The following is a 15,091-nucleotide window of genomic DNA, read 5'->3' on the forward strand; positions in this document are numbered from 1 at the left end:
GAAGCATGCATGATGATAATAATGGAGATGCTTTGCTTCACAAGCAGAACTAAAATCAATAGTAAATTATTAATGAAAATTAGCTGAACAACCAGCCTAATTTTGTGGACTAAAGGGTCTGTCTAGATAGTTTAATTGGATCATGTACAGTAAAAAGAGGGAAAGCTGTTAAAAGCAGATATATCTGGTAGTTTTACATTCATTTACTGGGTTTAATGTATGAAAGAGTAAAGGTTTGTCTTGTTAAATGACCAGGCAACCCTTTGTTAGTTACAGCATTATGTGGGCAAAAGGCATCTTTCTACATTGACAGCCATTTATGTATTCATTTAAGTATAGAGATGTTTCTTAAAATAGACCTGTGTTGTCCCCTGTTTTCTGAAGAAAGTTTCAATATTGAGTCATCAGTCACATGATATAATATCTCAGTATCAGGCTACATAGCCTACCTACAAAGATCAAACAATGTTTTGTTGGATATGAATATGATCTTTTTAAACAGGGACCGGATGTGGAGACTAAAGGTGTGAGATCAAGAATAGTTGAAGCTTTCTAGAAATAACTGTTGCTTTTCTTGTTAAACGGGCAACTACAGGACCACAGCATGAGCATTTAAGGTGATTGATACATGGAGATGTATACGCCCTTGAACAATTTCACATACGTGTATGATATTTTCTTATTTCACATTCCCACTGTAAGATCTCAAAATATTGTCACAAACTATTGTGACAGAATCTGTTATCTAACAGAATCAGTTTCATTGTGAAGCTGTGCAGAGCGGAAGTCAAATGCTGAGCTTCATATGTGCAGAAATGGAAACCGCACAGCGCACACCTCAAACATAAACATCCTACAGTGGTCGAAAGCTCATGAAGCTGTTTGTCCACACGACAGATCAAAACATCTCTGTACAAAATGAAGCAGGCATGACTTGTTTTGATGAATCTATGGTTTTTAGATGAAGCTACACGTATGTCTCCTTTAGCTGAGTCAGTTAGAAGCTCCGATCTGTTTGCTTGATCCACCAGAACCAATGAGGTTTGTTCTTCTTGCAAAAATCTTTTTTAAGCTTGAAAATAGACTTTCAGTGTGTAACCGGTGGCTCGCAACGCCAAGCGTGATGTGTGGCCAGCGACGCCAGTTATAAAACACTTTATTCTGCGCTGTGTAGCTTAGACACGGGACAGCAGGCGACGGTTTCACTGGATCTTTTATTCCACTGATGCAAGACAAAATAAGCAGCCTCTATGAGAGGGAATCACTCTTATTTTCTCCCCCATTCAGTTGCAATACAAAAAGGGCAGAAGAGGGGACATATATAGAGTAAAAAAAAAAAAATACATTACACAAGAAAATAGTATAAAACAAACAAGCAGCCTCTTTGAGTGAATTGCACTTCATGTTCTCTATAAAATAAATATGAGGTGTACTTGTCATGTGCTCTTATTTACAAAAATACAACTCAAAAAGGGTAAAATGAGAAAAAATAAATCACACAGGAAAGTAAAATCACACTTTATACATTAATTGTAATTTAATATACATAAAAGTAATTATTACAATAAAGATTATCAAAAGTCAAAAGAAACCTACCTCTTCCAGCTCTTCCCAGCTCCGTAAGGGCATAACAATTATACAATTGTCCAAGGTTTAGAAGCTTCAAAAAGTGCATCTATCCATCATAAAATCATGTCAATCTTAAGTGAAACAATGGGTTTTAGGAGGGAAAATATCCATATTTAAAACTGTATACATTAAAATCACTGGCTTCTGGCAACGGCCGTATGCGTGAACATGTTCGTGTGAAAGAGGAAAGCTACAGTATATACACCTAGGATGGCTTTAGAGCAAGTAAATCATGGGTGAACTATTCCTTTAAGAGTCAAAAATCATTTTTTTCCAATGGGTCAAACGAGGCTGCTTCTTCTCTGGATTCAGGATTCTCTTGTAGCGACTTGTGCATACACAACATGAACCTCTTCTTTAACTTTCTGTAAAAAAAAACATCACACAAGATATAATACCAATAAAATTATCATATTAAAAATGTGTCTGAATTCTGATTGAGATTCAATGTGAAATCATGTGTGTTTTTTTTGTTTTGTTTATATAACAGTGACTACGTTTACATGCAGCCAATAACTCGTTCAAAACCGGAATATTAGCAATAACCCGGTTGCGCACGGCCATGTAAACACCGGCAAAAACCCGGATATGCTCTTATCCCGGTTTTTAAAAACCGGGATATTATACCTGGGGTACCCCTTTTCTATCCCGAATATTTGGTCTTGTAAACGCGTTTCGGCATATCCCCATCAAAATGTGTGTTCTGCTCATGTTCTATTCGCAAGGAATCTTGGTCTTTTGAGTAGAGACGGCGCAGAAAAAAACCCGCGTGCAGTATAGCGGAAGTAAACAAGTCGAGGTTAACATGGCGAGACGCAGCACAGCACCACACTTTTGGAGCGAGGAGGACACCAATTTCTTTATTAGTGTGGTGAAAACCAAGAATATAATGTATTTTATTGGATCAGTACCAGCGCCAAAGCGCAAACAAAGACTATCGCTATCTGCCCCAAACTATTCATTATCCGCCTGCTGCTGCTGCTGTTGTTGTTGTCTTTGGATACAGGAAGAAGAATCGGAAATGACGCATATTGCGTCTTAATGTTGTCCGTACGTCCAGACGCTAACCGTGCGTCGCCGTTTACAGGGATATTGGCGACTGATTACACATTCCATGTATACAGGAGTAACTCTCTCTGCTCACGCATGTAAACGGGTTATCCCGAATGTTTCAGAAACCCGAATAGTGACCTTAACCCGACCATAACCTGAATTTTAACAGCTTGTAAACGTAGTCAGTGATGCAATGTAATTTGATCAAATATTTAACTTCCTCTTACTGTTGAGCTAACATGAAGCAGATTGAGTTCTCAGTCGTGTTGCTTCAGGACCCAAATTTGACATTGCAAGTGGTGATGCAAAATAGCAAAATATTATATCTTTCAAAAGTATTTTTTTGTATAAAATCAATTGAAATTAAGTAATATTACACTGTCGATCTTGCTTGGAACAAATTTTCGTCTTAAGAACAATTATCGAGCGAAGAGTTGAATTACAGAAAACCGCCGGTCAATTTCATAGATTTTACAAAAGTATTCGACAGTGCTACTTCATGGCACGCTTTGTAAAATTGTTCACTCATACGGCATCCCGGTTCGTTTCATTAACCTCTTCCGCAACATTTATCATAAATCGAGCTGCTGCATCCGCACCGACCAGGACGCCTCTGAATTCTTCCGCATTGACACGGGAGTGGAGGACTACTTGCGGATTTAGATTTCATGGACGATCTGATCTTGTAAATACATAAAATAAACACTGTTCACTGCTCAAAACAAACACAACGTTAACTTAATTCGCCTAATAATCAAATGGAAGGTAACTTAATAATTTTATGTTGGGTTAACATAAACGCTTTGCATGTTTATGTTAATGTTTATCTTATGTTGTATACCGTCTGCACTGCAAATGTAGAAAGTAAGCATTATTTTATGTGTTTTTCCGTAAAGGGATAGACTTATTAGTGTTCAATGTTCAGTTATATATGGAGATTTTGAGTTTCTGTTATTGTTTTTGAGCTGTTTTTTATTTCTGGTTGTCATTGTGCTAAAGAGTCTCTTCCCGATCATTCAATGAAATTATGTTTAGTATGCTAATATGCGATAGATAGGGCTAGCAGCTGACAACACAAACTTGGTCTTGTTCTAGTCTTGTTCAAAATTAGAAGTGTTAGAATTGGAATTAGATTTTTCACATGTGTGAAAAATTATTTTGTTTAATGATTTTAATGATGATATTTTGAAAAATGTTTAATGACTAAAGAGATTTTACAGTCAGTTAAAGGTATCGATAGTGAAGTTTTCACATTGATGTTATGGCTTTTAGAATATCTAATATAATAATGTTGTGCAGTGTGAGATCATTATACAGACAAAAACACAAGCAAATACAGACTAAATGCAGAGATTCAAATATCTTACCGATTTAAGTGCATTTCCTCTGTAGCTCATTGGGTCAGCATACTTTATTTCTACATCACAAGACTGATCTGTTTAAATAATAATAATAAAAGATGAATTAGCATTCATGAATTTTACATTAAAACAGAGTATGCAGTAATTATATTTAGAACAATATTCTTAACACGTCATTTTCGATGAACACAATGTTAATTTGATCAGCAGCAGAAAGCTGAATCCTTATACATGCACAATTATGTTCATAAACTGGAGACAGTTGTGTTATTATTGAAATAATGTAGATAAGCATTTCCGTGTTTGCATTTAGAGTGTAAATTTAATTTTAAATTTAATGCAGTTTGTGAGTGAGACGAGTAAAAAGAAACTACTAAAATTGTAAGAATAAATGATTAAATCATAATTATATTTAACAACTGATTTAAATATTTAGAGTATACATTTGTTTATACTTGTTTAAAAAAGCTGTAGGTAACACTTGCCTTCTCGATCTTTTTTTCTTTGTTTTTTGCAGATCCAGAAGATCCCAACTGCAACAACAATCATCAGAGATCCAACAGCAGCAGAGATCAACACTATCAGAGAGTCTGAGACTGAGATCTGAGAGTCTGAGACTGGACAAAGTGAAGCAGAGCGTGTTGTGATGATAAAGAGAGACGGTCATTAAGTGAATGAGTGAATACACACATATATCATGAGTGCTGTGGTACCTGCACATGTGTGGCAGAGTGTGTTGATGTCCAGATGTGTGGTCTGGTTGCTGATGGGATTGTTCAGCACACAGCTGTAGGTGTTTTTATCCTGATATTCCACCTCCAGAGGTAGAGAGAGACTGATGCTGAGATCACACACACTGATGCTGGACAATACACTGATTCCTGCGTACCAGGAGAGAGTCGCATCACACACATTCAACACTGATGAACAAACCAATGAACAATTTGATGATGATGAAGATGACGATAAAGAACAATCTCTGGTGATGTTAGGAGTGCGCAGACGAGCTGGAAAACATGAGAGAATAAAGAGAAATATGGATAAATGTAATCAACAATCATATTTTTGGATCAGTGTGTTGATTGAGTGTTTAGTGTGTTGACAGTGATTGTGTTTGTGATCTCAAAATATAAATGATTAAACATTTCAATATGTAAATAGTTAATAAAGAATGTAAAAGGCAGGATTGGTGATCTCTACTCACCATAGACAGAAACATTGAACGTTTTAAATGTCAGTTTAGCTCCAAATATTTGTAGTTTATAAACTCCAGTATGTTCAGTTGTGGTGTGTGTGATGGTCAGAGATCCAGTTTGATCGTCCAGCTTCAGTCTGTCTCTGAATCTCCCATCAGGAACATCATATGTGGAGAAGATTTGTTTCTTTTTTTTTATTTTAGCTATGAGAGAGTTTTCAGCTCCAAATGTCCATGTTATGTCGTCATTACGTATTTCAGAATCAGTGTTTAGCGTGACAGAATCTCCCTCCATCACTGACACTGACAGTGTTTCATTTGTTCCGGCCCCAAACACACCTGAAGAACATGAAGAGAGACAAAAGCATGGTTTACAAAATCTGAAATCAGAAGTAGATTGAATTGTTCAAATATGAACTGAAGAACATCCAGAGCAACAGCAAAGATACAAAAGCAAATTGAAAGGTGAAGATGGTAAAAAGGTAAATATTTTATCTTTTTTTTTTTTTTTTAAACTTATCTACTATAGAGTAAAATAATATATTGAAAAAAATAAATACATGATGATAATTACAGTTTGAAAGTACAAGATCAATTCTGCTGGATATATTTAATATACTTTTTAAGAAATTGCTGGGAAGAAAAGTGTGCATTTGTAATCTTTGAAAATTACGATACTGAAAATCACAAAAAAAAACACCTGAGATTTGAAAGCGGTTCAATTGAGGTTTTGGATTTCTAAGCGAGAGAAAATGTATAGTCAGAATAGAAGGACAGGAAATTTCCACTTAAAATTCCAATTCCAAACACAGAGACCTGGATTCAAAGTAACATCTAAAAGTATAAAATAATGTAATCTGAACTCTAGCAGCAGCTTTATTTCCCTGAAACTTTAATTAAACCATAAAATGTTTTTGCTTTTTTTTACTTACCCATCAGACTCCAGCAGCAGAAACAGAACAAAAGAAACATCCGAAAAATATTGTTCAGGTCTTCAGCGAAACGTCTGATCTGACAAGACTGTCTTTGCTAAAACACTGAACCTGCTCAACCGATTTTTGAAACTTTTGACCCTCCTACTTTACACACACACGCTCTGAACGTGTTTTGAAAATAGGTCTATATATATATATATATATATATATCTACGGTCTACATCTATATCTATCTATATATATATATATATATATATATATATATATATATATATATATATAAATGAATGAATGCCCAAATTAACTGATAATGCTGGAAGACATTTTTTTTTTTCTACTAACTACATTTTTGAAAGATATAGTTATGTTCAATATGTAAAAGTAAAAGAGTATTGTGTTGTATATATTCAGTTTATTCAATTGTGTGGGAAAAAATCAAAGAACAAAGTATAAACTGTCTGTCATCTCAGATTACCAGTTTTACTAAAGTTCAGCTTGAGTCAAACTGAAACCTCTGCGGTCGATTGTCTTCAGAAATGTCTGATCTGTTGTAGGACAAGCTTGTTTGTGAGAGAGAGAAAGGGTATTTAGGGCATGTGTGTTTAGTTTGGTGAGGGGCCTTTTCCTGTTTCTATGCACAGCTCAGACTCTTTTTCTACAGATGCATCAAGATAAGAAACTACAAGATAAGAAACTACCGTTGAAAAAGACAAGTAAGCATCACTTCTGCTCGGAAATCTCTCAGTGGGAGGGGCTTGTGGTCCAAGTGGGAGCAAGCAGGCGGAAACCTCCAAACGGTTAACTATGTAGATGCGGTGATAGAAAGACAACAAATTATGGCAGAAAGTAGCAATTCTAATGGAAAAAACTATTAAATCTTCAGGTCAAGACTTGAAAAAAATGCTTTAAATGCTTTCAAAAGTATGTGGAGTTCACGGCATAGAGTCTTTAAAAGACGTTCAAGAGTTTTGAGGCGGTGTGGCAAGCAGGGCGGGGCCGAGAGTTGTGGGAACAGAGCGGGGCCGGTGGCGCGAGTGCTGATGAGCATCACCTGCGTGACACACTGGCCTCGAGTTTCTCACAGAGGAGGAAAAAAGGAGTAGATACGACAGTGAAGGATGAGAGGGAACCTGGCCTGGGACATTAATGTTGTGTTTAACTATGTTTATATTCTAAAGTTGTCCATGAGTGGCTGCCACTTAGGTTTTGATGTTTGTTTACTTTGGAAACTAAAGTTACCTTGTCGCGGTGACATCGAGTCGGATCAGAGCAGAATCTGCCGCCAAGGACGCTCGAGACAGTGGAGCAAGAATAGAATAGAATGACACATTTATATAGCGCTTTCATATGTACTGTACACCTAAAGCGCTTTACAATCATATCATGTGCAGCATCCACTTGAATGATGCGACGGCAGCCACAGTACAACGGCGCCAGTGCGCTCACCACACACCAGCTATAGGTGGAGAGAGGAGAGAGAGTGATAGAGCCAATTCAATGGATGGGGATTATTAGGAGGCCATGATTGGTAAGGGCCAATGGGTGCAATGTGTCCAGGACACCGGGGTTACACCCCCACTCTTTACGAGAAGTGCCATGGGATTTTTAATGACCACAGAGAGTCAGGACCTCGGTTTTACGTCTCATCTGAAGGACGGTGCTCTTTGACAGTAGTGTCCCCGTCACTACATTGGTGCGTTAGACCCACACAGACCACAGGGTGAGCGCCCCCTGCTGGCCGCACTAGCACCTTTACCAGCAACAACCTGGTTTTCTCAGGAGGTCTCCCATCCAGGTACTGACCTGGCTCAGCCCTGCTTAGCTTCAGTGGGTGACCAGTCTTGGGCTACAGTGGGATATGGCTGCTAGCAAACAAATAACCTTTTGGGCTCAAGAGGGCTGGTCGAGGGAACGGATACTCGCCTCCATGCACCACGTGGAGGCATAAAGTCAGATAAAGTCAAGGGAGAAGCCCATAGAGAGTGATAAAGTTGATCCTGCTGCTATAGCTCATGGACAGCTAATGCTCACGCTCTCCGAGATTCGTAAGGGAATGATTCAGATTTCTCTCTGCACAGCTAGAAGACTTACAGCTGTCAGGCAGGTTGCTCACGTCACATCTACGCCGTCAAGCTCAGTTTGGTCAGCCATCAGGAAGTGAGTGCTTCTAATTTACTTCACTTTTCTCTGTTGAAGTCTATGGGGTCGCTGTGTCCATTTATTTTACTGTCTATGGTCGTTTGTCGAGTGCAGTGGAAAGGAGGCTTGGATAGAATTCCTAAAAGTTTTGCACCAACCGCACACATTACAGACATTTATGCTCAAACACAGATATGTTATATGTCTAAAGTACCCTATAGAAAGAATAAACAAGTCTTAAGAATAAGGTCTGATTTTACATTTAAAAAAAATAATTAAAAAAATCTGCATGCAGAATAAACCATAGGCTACTAAAATTTAGGTTGATCATAATTTCATGTGTTTTTTTTAATAGTTTTTTTTTAATGTAGGGCTTTTATAAAACTAGTCATAAGCATTTAGAAGTAGGCTACGTACCTCATCAGACTCCTCGGTAATCCTCGGCAAACTTCGACATTTGGTTGAACCAGCTCAATCGGTTCTTTTTCAGTCGGACGTCCAACTTCGGCTGTGCGTTTTACGTCATCTGTTCGAATCAGTTCGATCGATTAGTGAACCGGTTCAACCGGTTACTTCCTGAGAACCGGTTAAAAAGAACGATTCGTTCAAGAATCGAACATCACTGACGACACATTTTCAGAAAACAAAACATCAAAATCTAAACTTCTGTAACTCTCAAAAGGATCTGCTGACGAATGACAAATTAAAGTTAACCTGGTTTGTAAATAACGTTTGCGATGCTATACGCCTGATACCGGGGCTCTGTGAAGACTGTCGAGAAGAACAGGTGCTTCCCGCTGGTGCTCCGTTAGTGAAATGACGTCAGCGGTGACGTTTGAAGCCTCGTTTGAGTGCAGTGCTTCAAGAGGATCACTTTTTGCGGAACGATATTTTTTTCCCCTCTCAACTTACACAATCACTTCCACTTCTCTCTGTCCAGTCCACCTTAATCACTTTCACCTTCTTTTGTCCAGTCTAAAAAACTTCCCAATCCGTATATAATCAACAAGCACTGCCCAGTAACACAATTCTGAATTCTGAAAACAACACTGACCATAAATACTTCACAGAGACATACATAATACGTTTTTATGTATGTAGCCTATATCATGATGAACGATGTAACATTGTGGCGCTGCCACACTCCTGGCAATTTTTTCCCCTTCACCATGTTTCCATTGACAAGCAGGTGTCTCGAGACCAGAAGCCTCGAGAAATGAATGAACCACTGCTATTCTTAAAGGAGATTCTCTGCTGTGAACACTAGAGAGCGATGCTGTGCTTGTCATCCAATAGTATCCAGCAGAGCGTATCGTGTGTGATACTGAAATCAATACAATGTAGGCTACTTAATATTAAATTAGCCTATATTTTGTAAAAAATTAAATAAAACGAGAACAGTAAATGCACAGTGAAGGGTGTGATTAATGTTTATTAATGAACTTTACATTTCCAAATCACAATCTAAAATAGATTATTTTAGTTGCATTTCTCATGTTATTACTGGTTACCAATTTCAGACAGTGCAATAACACCAAAATATAATGATACAAAAAAACATCACAAAACAGAAACATCCTGACAGAGAGTGGATAAAACCAAAAGTGTGAGGTATTGTCCCGTATGAGCTTTAACATCAATTCCAGTAGATAAATACAGTATATGATCATCGTTTTTTAGGGACATTTTCATACACAGCCTCCGCCTTTGATTTCTGCAAGGAAACACAAACTCAATCAGGAACTTGCTGATGCGACAGCACAGCATACTATAGGCTAGCTTATGTCTGAATAACCTTGTTATTATATTCACAAGCTTATTCATAATTATATTAACTCACTCTCATTTATGTAATCTGCTGTTGTGGGATGTGTCTCCAGTGTGTTTAGTTTAGGACAGCTCAGTGTGTGTGTGTGTGTGTCAGTGTGTGTGTGTGTCAGTGTGTGTGAATGAGAGTGAGTGAGTGCGCGTGTCCGAGGCGCGCCCCTCCTTCCTGTAGCCTATATGACGCCCGCGAAGCAGCGGATGAGAGTGGTGTGGATGGAAGTGATACGGTGACCGGTGCATTTGAGTGCAGCCAGCAAAATAAAGCACCTAAACTCTTCGGCAAGACGGCCTCTTTGTTTGTATATGCTACCATCTCACTAAACAGCGTGAAGTTTAGGGAGTTAACCCCGGGAGGAGAACTACCGGCCCTGGAGAAGGCGGATCTCCCCTGTGTCTCCCAACCACGGTTAGGAGACAGAAGCAGGAAAGACAAAATTGTTTTGTTTCGAAAAAGCGTACAGAACAGATGCTAACATGGAGCAGCAAGAGGAAATGACATCATCATGACTTTTTAAACCGTTAAATCATCAAACAGATTCAGTTCTGCAGGTTTGCAGTCCGAGAATGACACAGCAGCAGAGACTTCTAAAGTCTACAAAGAAACCAACGTCTGCAAAAGCTGCATCTTAGCTCAGATAATGATAAACCGCAGAGACGCTGCAGCTCGAGGACACACTTCAACACAACATGAGTAGCAACTCTGTGTCCTACTTTCTCTCCGATGAAAATCGAATGGCATACAACTGAATTTGTTTGGGTTATTTAACCCAACAACCCAATTTATTTATTAAAGTTACAACTGTTTACATGTCATGTTGTAACGCTTGTGATTTTGAACCTCATTTAAATTAGTATAGGTCACAAACCGCAGGCTGGCTGTTGTGTAACGGTCAAAAGTTTTAGATTAGGCTATAACTAATAACATCCATAACAATTCATGATATGTGTACACCTTTCAGGTACAGCAGCATGTGAAAAAGAGAAATCTGCCATCCGTAATCTAAAGATGCAACAACTCCACTGATTAGTTATAATGTCTAAAATCTAGTTCAGTCATGATACACACCACACACACCCAGTGTAGACACGAGACAGAACAAGACTGATCTGTTTTTATACAAAAATTAATGGAATTATATTGTTTAATGATCGCTGCCGTTTGTTTATTTTCATGTAGGCTATAGTGTCTCTACTATATGTGTATCTGGCCTTTCGACGGATCACTGTAGGCCTAGGCTATGTATCCTCATGGGTAGGCTAGTCGTCACTTCTTGTCTTGTCGACCTCATTTGTATTTTTTATTGGCAGTTACTGTACCTTTGTTGTGGGGGGATCCGACCCTCATTCAAATTAGTGTTAAAGCCCCTTAAAAAGTATAGCCTTTGGCTAACAAAATCTAATTTATTTGCATGTAGTTTTATTTAATTTTTTTTCATGCAGAGTTCTGTGTGTTAAAATAGAGATTAGATTGTTTGGCCTACAGATAAATCCACAATTCACTGAAAGCGATGATGGGGTGAATGTCAACGGCCCCGTTGTTTCGGCGGCCAAATTCTAAGCATACTGTGTATTTACAGGTTGTGAAAGCTTTATGTGGGTTTTGTTTCAATCGAGATTAGAGGAGCCTACGACTGAGCTCCCCTCACTGCACCACTGCAAACACAGATGTCTGCCTTTGTTTCTCAATTAGCAAAATTTCACTTGGCTAGTGTAGCCTACGTCTAAAGTAGAAAAGAAAAGTATGAATATTAGCGACAGAAATATTAGCGACATTAGCGACCTTTTTATGTATGCACTTTAATGTATTAGCTAATAACACTAAAATGGATTTATCAGTGATAAAAAAAATACTTTTACTGACAAAAAAATGCGCTTATACATTTTGATTAGGGCTAATTGATTATTATTATTTTTTTCAGTTCTGCAAAATGAGAATAGATCGGCCACATGGAAAACACTGAGGTGCAAACTGTACACAAACTTGGTGTAAATAGCATAAAAACATCCCTAAAAGTAGTTTACTCAATTTTAATTCTGTCATTAATTACTCGCCTTCATGTCGTTCCAAACCCGTAAGAACAACATGTGTTCATATTCAAAACACAAGTGAAAATATTTTTGATGATATCCGAGAGCTTTCCGACCCTTTCATAGACTGCAGCATATTTACCACTTTCAAGGCCCAGAAAGGTAATGAAGACATCGTTAAAATAGTCCATGTGACTTCAGGGGTTCAACCTTGATGTTATGCAGCGACAAAAATACTTTTTAGGCGCAAAAAAAACTAAAATTGTTTTCTTTCTTTATTCAACAATCTCTTCTCCGTCATTCCCCTACACTGTTGACATAAGTAATTAGCGTGGTGCTCACATGACCAGTGTTGGCCAATAACAAGCCGGCGTTCTGGGGTAGAACCCGAAAGCGCTGCATTGTGTTTACTATACTACGTCAGAGTAGGAGAATGACGTGGAACAGAAGAGATAAAGTCGTAATTTCGGTTTGTTTTTGCACACAAAAAGTATTCTAATTGCTTTATGACATTGAGTTTGAACCACTGGAGTCACATGGACTATTTTAACAACGTCTTTACTACCTTTCTGGGCCTTGGAAGTAGTAAGTTGAAGGGGTCAGAAACCTCTCGGATTACATCAGAAATATCATAATTTGTGTTCGGAAGTTCTTACGGGCTTGGAACGACAGGAGAGGGAGTAATTAATGACCGAATGTTCATTTTTGGGTGAGCTGTCTCTTTAAACGCTTTTTTTTTGCATCTCCCTGCTAAAGGTAATACTAATGACAGTTGAGTCGATAAACCACACTGTTCACTGACCTGCAAACTTCAATCAGCAAACTTCAATCACACTAACTGACTGCGACTACTTGCAGCGTCTTACCTTTTTACGTGGTGTTGGTTTACACAATGCTGAATCAGTTCGGCCTTCTTGCCGGGTCTGAACTACATTAACAATAATCACAGATGAGTTCAAGTGAGTTTTTTTTTTTATACTTGTTGTGTCTTAAAAAAGATAAACATTATATACAGATAATTGCTTGCTCTTCTGACCTGTTTTTCTACATTTCTTGCAGATGCAGAAGATCACGACTATAGCAACAATCATCAGAGATCCAGCAGCAGCAGCAGAGATCCACACTATCAGAGACACTGAGACTGGAGGAACTGAAGGAGAGGAAAAGAGAGACATTAATGTGAGTGAATGTGCCATTGTGATCTATAATTAAATTTAGGGTTGTGTTTCCCCAAAGCATCGTAAGCCTAATTTGATCGTAGATACCATGGCTGGTAATTGTTCTACGATCAACTTAAGCTTACGATGCTTTGGGGAAACGCAGCCCAGGTCAGTAAATAAACATTAGTGCTGCTGTACCTGCACATGTGTGACAGAGTGTGTTGATATCCAGATGTTGAGTCCGGTTGATGAATGAATACGCCACCACACAGCTGTAGGTGTTTTTATCCTGATATTCCACCTCCAGAGGTAGAGAGAGACTGATGCTGAGATCACACACACTGATGCTGGACAATACACTGATTCCTGCGTACCAGGAGAGAGTCGCATCACTCACATTCAACACTGATGAACACACCAGTGAACATGATGATGAAGAACATTGTGAAGAGTTACTGATGATGACAGGAACAGGCAGACGAGCTGAGAAAACACGAGAGAATAAAGAGAAATCTGGGTCAATCTAAACATCAATCTGGTGTAGTGTGTTACCGGTCAGTGAGTGTTTCCATCATCTCAAAATATAATAAGTAAACATTTCATTATGTAAAGTTCAGTACAAATTAAGCTCAGTCAACTGCATGAAGTTGATTACCACAAAAAGAATAATGCCTCAGCCCTTGTTTTAATTTTAGTTTGTTTAAAAAAAAAGAGAGAGAAGAAATGTAGGTTACAGTGAGGCGCTTACAATGGACATCAATGGGGTCCATCTTTAAACACTAAGTCCTTTGTAAAGTTAAATTCGTAACTTTATTGCTTTACAACACAACACCATAAACCCTAAAACGCCTGGAAAAAATATGATTTAAACAGCTTTGCAGCTCAAATAATACACTATTTTGACAGTAGAATTAATGTATGTGTGTTTATGAAATTATAAGCTCCACATCTCTACTTTTATATCTTAAAACAAATTACCTCATTTACTTGGAAGCGCCTCACCGTATACCGTAACCTTGATTTTTTGTTTCTTAGTCAAAATTATTTTTGTGGTAATCAACCTTATGACACAAATGCGGTGGATTTTGCTTATTTTGTACTGAACCAAAGATTATTTTAATAAAACAATAACATGAGAATGTTTGAACAAATGATCTCTACTCACCATAGACAGAAACATTGAATGATTTTAATGTCAATTTCGCTCCACTTATCATTAGATGATAAACTCCAGCATGTTCAGTTGTGGTGTGTGTGATGGTCAGAGATCCAGTTTGATCGTCCAGCTTCAGTCTGTCTCTGAATCTCCCATCAAGAACATCAAATGTGAATAATCCATAATTTCTACTGATTTCAGCTATAGCATACTTATTAACTCCATATTTCCACAGTATGTTGTCATATTCTTCACGTTTTTTAGTAACATCAGTGTTTAGAGTGACAGAATCTCCCTCCATCACTGACACTGACTGTATTTCATTTGTTTCGGCAGCAAACACACCTGAAGAACATGAACAGGTTTTCAGATTAATACTCATGTTGGTTTAGAAAGCCTGAGAAGAACAGTTTTTAACCATTAACAGCAGCAGAGACACCAAACTAAAATGAAAAGTCACATATGAAAAGACACAATGTGTGTGTATCAATAATTTTATCTTTAAAAAAAATTATCTGCAAAGGAAAACATTTTTATGTTAAGTTGCATACAAGTTAATTACAGCCAAGTAAAACTAGTTTAAGTTTAATTCTGCTGGACTCAGCTTT

At 37.9% G+C, this 15,091-nt stretch overlaps 3 protein-coding genes across 6 annotated transcripts; all 3 read right to left on the reverse strand.

Moving 5' to 3' along the window:
- Window positions 1-15,091, reverse strand: part of LOC306987895 (SLAM family member 5-like) — a 332,963-nt gene that overhangs the window by 100,213 nt on the left and 217,659 nt on the right.
- Window positions 1,196-9,140, reverse strand: LOC306987902 (SLAM family member 5-like). 5 transcript variants are annotated; one of them, XM_079592535.1, is made up of 7 exons: window positions 8,730-9,125; window positions 6,872-8,451; window positions 5,248-5,577; window positions 4,757-5,050; window positions 4,529-4,660; window positions 4,050-4,117; window positions 1,196-1,994 (listed from the first exon to the last, which is right to left on the reverse strand). In XM_079592535.1, the coding sequence occupies exons 3-7, from the start codon at window positions 5,531-5,533 to the stop codon at window positions 1,938-1,940; spliced, it is 837 nt and encodes a 278-aa protein (XP_079448661.1). In that variant the 5' UTR covers window positions 5,534-5,577; window positions 6,872-8,451; window positions 8,730-9,125; the 3' UTR covers window positions 1,196-1,937. The 5 variants fall into 5 exon arrangements, with proteins under 5 accessions (XP_079448661.1, XP_079448663.1, XP_079448660.1 ...); XM_079592537.1 differs by having other exon boundaries at window positions 6,872-6,975; window positions 8,730-9,050; XM_079592534.1 differs by lacking the exon at window positions 6,872-8,451 and having other exon boundaries at window positions 8,730-9,140.
- LOC306988765 (uncharacterized protein) lies at window positions 9,726-14,097 on the reverse strand (the record flags this gene model as incomplete). The annotated part of the gene is made up of 5 exons (XM_079593914.1): window positions 9,726-10,026; window positions 13,034-13,095; window positions 13,204-13,317; window positions 13,526-13,810; window positions 14,076-14,097. 5 exons carry the CDS (start codon window positions 14,095-14,097, stop codon window positions 9,979-9,981), a joined length of 531 nt encoding a protein of 176 aa, XP_079450040.1. The 3' UTR covers window positions 9,726-9,978.

Source organism: Phoxinus phoxinus (assembly GCF_949152265.1).
Source record: "Phoxinus phoxinus genome assembly, chromosome: 20".
Lineage (NCBI taxonomy): Eukaryota > Metazoa > Chordata > Actinopteri > Cypriniformes > Leuciscidae > Phoxinus > Phoxinus phoxinus.

What these genes read in the sequence shown, in the direction of transcription:
- LOC306987902 (XM_079592533.1), bottom strand. Translation starts at nt 6,210, where the DNA reads ATGTTTCTTTTGTTCTGTTTCTGCTGCTGGAGTCTGATGG. An exon ending in CTGCTGCTGGAGTCTGATGG is followed by an intron (nt 5,578 to 6,170) that starts GTAAGTAAAAAA and finishes CATGTTCTTCAG; the next exon opens with GTGTGTTTGGGGCCGGAACA. An exon ending in GAGGAAATGCACTTAAATCG is followed by an intron (nt 1,995 to 4,049) that starts GTAAGATATTTG and finishes TTTTTTTTACAG; the next exon opens with AAAGTTAAAGAAGAGGTTCA.